Source organism: Schistocerca gregaria, chromosome 2 (genome assembly GCF_023897955.1).
Source record: "Schistocerca gregaria isolate iqSchGreg1 chromosome 2, iqSchGreg1.2, whole genome shotgun sequence".
NCBI classification, from domain to species: Eukaryota; Metazoa; Arthropoda; class Insecta; order Orthoptera; family Acrididae; genus Schistocerca; species Schistocerca gregaria.
The window spans coordinates 879,047,853-879,053,852 of NC_064921.1; the positions used below are offsets into that span (position 1 = coordinate 879,047,853).

The window sequence follows — 6,000 nt, forward strand, 5'->3', positions numbered from 1 at the left end:
TTCCCCATCCATTGTGATACGACCTTGTGGGTGATCTTACCTAACTAACGGTACCACAACTGTTGACTGTCGAACTTGTGCAGTCATGCACACTCAACAGCATGGGTGGTCCACAGTGCCCCCCAGTACTAAATTGGTGATCCTTTGATGCCTCAGAAGATGTCCTACCAACTGATCCCATCTTCTAGTCAAGTTATGCCACAAATTCCTCTTCTCCCCAATTCTATTCAGTATCTCCTCATTAGTTACATGTTCTACTCTTAAGTATTCTGTAGCCCCACATTTCATTCTCTTATTGTTTAAAACTATGTATTGTCCATGTTTCACGTTCAAACATGGCTCCACTCCATACAAATACTTTCAGAAAAGATTTCTTGGCACTTAAATCTACACTCGATGTTAACAAATTCCTCTTCTTCAGAAACACTTTTCTTGCCATTGCCAGTCTACATTTTATATCCTCTCTACTTCAGCCATCATCAGTTATTTTGCTACCCAAATAGCAAAACTCATCTACTATGTTAAGTGTCTCATTTCCTAATCTAATTCTCATAGAATCATCTGATTTTATTTGACTACATTCCTTTATCCTGGTTTTGCTTTTGTTGATGTTCACCTTATATCCTTCTTTGAAGACCTGTTCAACTGCTCTTCCAGGTCCTTACTGTCTCTGACAGAATTACAATGTCATTGGCAAACTGTTAGTTTTTGTTTCTTCTCCTTTGATCTTAATTCCTACTCCAAATTTTTTTTCTGTTTCCCTTACTGGTTGCTCAATATACCGATTCAATAACATCGGGGATAGGCTACAACCCTGTCTCACTCCCTTCTCAACCATTGCTTCCCTTCTGTGCCCCTTGACTCTTAAAACTTCCAACTGGTTTCTGTACAAATTGTAAATAGCCTTTTGCTCCTTGTATTTGACCCCTGCAATCCAGTCAAAACTGTCAAAAGCTTTCTCTTAGTCTACAAATGCTAGAAACATAGGTTTGCCTTTCATTAACCTATCTTCTAAGTCACAGGGCCAGTATTGCCTCATGTGTTCCAACATTTCTATGGAATCCAAAATGATCTTACCCTAGGTTGGCTTTTACCAGTTTTTTTTCCATTTGTCTGTAAAGAGTTAGAGTCAATATTTTGTATCCATGACTTAAAAGCTGATAGTTTCAAAGAGATAGAGGGGCTGGCCAGTACTTACCTCAGCTCAGTACAGCCTATAGATACACAAAAAACAACAGAAAATGTACGTTCCTAGCTTTTGGAATAAATGTTCCTTCATCAGGGAGGAGAGAGGGGAAAGAAAGGGAAATAGGGAAAGTGGATTTGGTTACTCACAACCCAGATTATGAAGCAACAGGGAAAGGAAAACACGGAGGGTAGCAAGGATGGAGGCATAGTTGTCAGAGGGAAGCCAAAGATATTCTACTGTAAGTACTGTGCCAGCTTCAAACCAAAGAGGATACATACAGAAGTAAAGAGATATATACACTCCTGGAAATTGAAATAAGAACACCATGAATTCATTGTCCCAGGAAGGGGAAACTTTGACACATTCCTGGGGTCAGATACATCACATTATCACACTGACAGAACCACAGGCACATAGACACAGGCAACAGAGCATGTACAGTGTATATCCACCTTTCGCAGCAATGCAGGCTGCTATTCTCCCATGGAGACGATCGTAGAGATGCTGGATGTAGTCCAGTGGAACGGCTTTCCATGCCATTTCCACCTGGCGCCTCAGTTGGACCAGCGTTCGTGCTGGACGTGCAGACCGCGTGAGACGACGCTTCATCCAGTCCCAAACATGCTCAATGGGGGACAGATCCGGAGATCTTGCTGGCCAGGGTAGTTGACTTACACCTTCTAGAGCACGTTGGGTGGCATGGGATACATGCGGACGTGCATTGTCCTGTTGGAACAGCAAGTTCCCTTGCCGGTCTAGGAATGGTAGAACAATGGGTTCGATGACGGTTTGGATGTACCGTACACTATTAAGTGTCCCCTCGACGATCACCAGAGGTGTACGGCCAGTGTAGGAGATCGCTCCCCACACCATGATGCCGGGTGTTGGCCCTGTGTGCCTCGGTCGTATGCAGTCCTGATTGTGGCGCTTACCTGCACGGCGCCAAACACGCATAAGACCATCATTGGCACCAAGGCAGAAGTGACTCTCATCGCTGAAGACGACACGTCTCCATTCGTCCCTCCATTCACGCCTGTCGCGACACCACTGGAGGCGGGCTGCACGATGTTGGGGCGTGAGCGGAAGACGGCCTAACGGTGTGCGGGACCGTAGCTCAGCTTCATGGAGACGGTTGCTAATGGTCCTCGCCGATACCCCAGGAGCAACAGTGTCCCTAATTTTCTGGGAAGTGGCGGTGCGGTCCCCTACGGCACTGCGTAGGATCCTACGGTCTCTGCGGTCCGGTCGCAGGTCGACGGGCACGTGCACCTTCCGCTGACCATTGGCGACAACATCGATGTACTGTGGAGACCTCACGCCCCACGTGTTGAGCAATTCGGCAGTACGTCCATCTGGCCTCCCGCGTGCCCACTATACGCCCTCGCTCAAAGTCCGTCAGACTGCGATGGAGCTCCGTATGCGACGCCAAACTGGCTGACACTGACGGCGGCATTGCACAAATGCTGCGCAGCTAGCGCCATTCGACGGCCAACACCGCGGTTCCTGGTGTGTCCGCTGTGCTGTGCGTGTGATCATTGCTTGTACAGCCCTCTCGCAGTGTCTGGAGCGAGTATGGTGGGTGTGACACACCGGTGTCAATGTGTTCTTTTTTCCATTTCCAGGAGTGTAGTATAAAGATCAACACAACTATGTAGGATGAAAAGATTTGTGTATGGCTAAAGAGGAGAAGAGCACGTGCACTCCAACACATCCTCTTTCCCTTTCCTCTTTAGCCATACACTCATCTTTTCATCCTACATAGTTGTGTTTATCTTTATACTATATACCTCTTTACTTCTGTATACATCCTCTTTGGTTTGAAGCTGGCACAGTACTTACAGTAGAATATCTTTGGCTTCCCTCTGACAACCATGCCTCCATCCTTGCTACCCTCCGTGTTTTCCTTATCCTGTTGCTTCATAACCTGGGTTGTGAGTATCTAAATCCACTTTCCCTTCTTCCCTTTCTTTCCCCTCTCTCCTCCCTGATGAAGGAACATTTATTCCAAAAGCTAGGAAAGTATATTTTCAGTTTTTTATCTATCGGCTGTACTGAGCTGAGGTAAGTACTGGCCAGCCCCTGTATCTTTTAGTTAGTATTTGTTTCACATCTTTGAGATTTACCATTAATCATTAAGCTGATAGTTTGGCAATTTTCACACCTGTCAACACCTGCTTTCTTGGGGAAGTCTTAAAATTTAAAACCTGGTTTCTATATCTCTGTCTTACCATCATATTACCTATCTCTAACCTTCCAGTGTCTCCTGGCCTGTTTCAAGTCTACAACCTTTTTTCATGATTCTTAAACCAAGTGTTAGCTATGGTTAAGTTATGCTCTGTGCAAAATTCCACCTGGGCACTTCCTCTTTCATTATGTACCCCCACTCCATAATTAAGGGCATAATATTTATTTAGCTGATTCACATTGAGCTAACATTATGCCATCTACCAGTCCCTGATCATACCACTATCGCTTCCAATAGAAGTCATCTCTTCCCCCCTCCCCCCGCCAACATGAGGCACCACAATTGTCCCTTTCCACATCACTTGGCCAATGCCAACTGCGTAGTGTTAATGGGAAAAAATCCACATATCAGAACCTGAAATGTAAAAAAAAAATAATAAAATAAATTTGATTGAATTACAGTGGTCCTTCACAAAGTATTTATGTGAACATTAGGAAAAAACTCTTACTTGAATTCAATAATCACAAACCTCTAGTCTGCCACTAGGTTTCTGGCATTGTTGCTTGGTACTCAACAGGCTTGTAAAAGTTGAATAGATTTCACAAACACTTAGTGCATTGTGCTATAGCAGCATTTAGTACAGCTAAGTAATATAATCATGCAAGAGATGAGTGAAATCGGTGAGCTGTTAGTTGCATTCTTCCCTTGATAGTCATGAAGTGTTGAGTAAGCCCAGTCAAAAACTTCAATTCATATTTATTTCAGTTGAAGACTCAATATTGATTTTTTGTCTGCGTGTTCCGGGTTTGATTCTCGGTGGGGTCGGGGATTTTCACCCGCTTCAAGATGACTGGGTGTTGTGGTGTTGCCTTATCATTCATCCTGACTACTGTCAGAGGAAGGCAATGGCAATTCACCTCCACTAGGACCTTGCCTCGTATGGCGGTGCGGGTCTCCCCCATCGTCCCCTATGCTCTGTTACGGAGTATGGGACTTAATGATCATCATTAGTTCTCAGTAGGTTTAGGTTCAGAAAGTACAGGTGCTGCTAATGTCAATTGCATAAGAATATGGACATACTCATAACCAATACAATTAGTGTTGATGAAAGCTTTGAAGTACCATGAAGAGTAAATACCTAACATTCATTAGTTTTAAAAGTAGTTGTGATTTTGTTTTGTGTCTGTGGTGTTGTCCTAGTTCTATCTGCATGTCATTCCTCTAACACAATTTTTATGAAATTTCAGGATCTGGAAGGTAAGCTGTTAGTAGATGAACTGTGCCCAGAAGTGCTTAATCAATATCAGGGAGTGGACGCGGAACCACCGCAGTGCCTGTCACTCGCATGGTCAGGTGATGGACAAACTTTGTTTGCGGGCTACTCGGACAACCATATTAGAGCATGGCAGGTCATCACCACTAACTCGTGAGGCACGCTGGAAATTTGCTGTTTTTTGGTTCAGTTGAAAGTTCCTATTTTTGTTGTCAGTTGATGAGTTCCTTCATTGCCTTTTTTGTTTGTTTGTTGTTATTTTGTTATGGTTAGACATTCTGTGATAAATCAAGGCAGTGGACATCTGCAGTACCTGTTTTATAATTGAAATTGCCTTGAGCTTCATCTTAAATGTTAATGCTCTACAGTAAATATTTTTGTGTGTGTTTTCATATGAGACTGATTATGTGCCATGAATAAGAGTAATTGATTTCATGTCTGTTACTGGAAAGAAATTTTTCCAGAAGTCATTTGTTTCAGGTAAGATGCTGTTACAAATTTGTCTTTGTGAAAAATTAGTTTACGGTTCCTGTGTTTTTATTGAAGTACAAACTTTTTCCTTGGTTTTATTTGCAATTGCTTTCTTCCTTCAGTGAAACTGTTGATTCTGTTCTTCATAGAAGTGATATGTTCCGCTGTGATTTTCCTTCAGTGTTTCTGTCCTGATGTAACATGAATTGTTAGTTAGCATGTCTTATGCTTAAAGCGACATTAGTTGGGGTGAAATGTTCACCCACAACATTCTTTCATTGCCATTCTTGTTGATTTTGTTATGTTCCTATATATTTGTTCAGCATTAAAATTTTGCACTGTGATAAAACTGTTTAGATTAAGTGAATTGTTACAAAAATGTTGATGTATCAATTGCTTTATTTTGATAATACATTGTGTTTGCAGAAATTCTTTTGTAATGCTGCTTTATTCATTTTATATCCTGAAACCTAGTTGAAAAATAGTAAGTTGTAAACTCATCCAATTTATGTTTTCTGTTCCTTTCATTCTGTATCTAAATTTTACAAATAGTGTGTGGGGAGGGCAACCACAGCTCGGAGACTTTGTGAATAATAATAATAATAATAACAACAACAACAACAACTCCATAACCATTCAACTTATCTTAAAATTCATCACAATTAAACAGTCAAGAATGATAAGGTAGCTCCAAAAGCCATGAAGCTGTATGAATGTGCTTAAATCACAACTACTGGTTTCGCATCAGTATAGACCCATCTTCAGGTATTAGAATGGTTGTTTTCATAATATAGGTGGACGATTATACAATCCCAGAATTTGGGAAATCATCCACATTAAGAAGAAAACCACATTGGTGGGTTGCCATAATAAAATTGAGAA

General features: G+C 42.0%; 1 protein-coding gene across 1 annotated transcript in view; it reads left to right on the forward strand.

Moving 5' to 3' along the window:
* The window catches only part of LOC126335284 (guanine nucleotide-binding protein subunit beta-2-like 1), a 71,281-nt gene extending 65,734 nt beyond the window's left edge, over positions 1-5,547 (forward strand). Inside the window, exon 7 of the mRNA XM_049998369.1 lies at positions 4,622-5,547. Coding sequence (XP_049854326.1) covers positions 4,622-4,804 — 183 coding nt within the window. The 3' untranslated portion in view covers positions 4,805-5,547. The remainder of the gene's footprint in view (positions 1-4,621) is intronic.
* Positions 5,548-6,000: the final 453 nt, after the last annotated feature.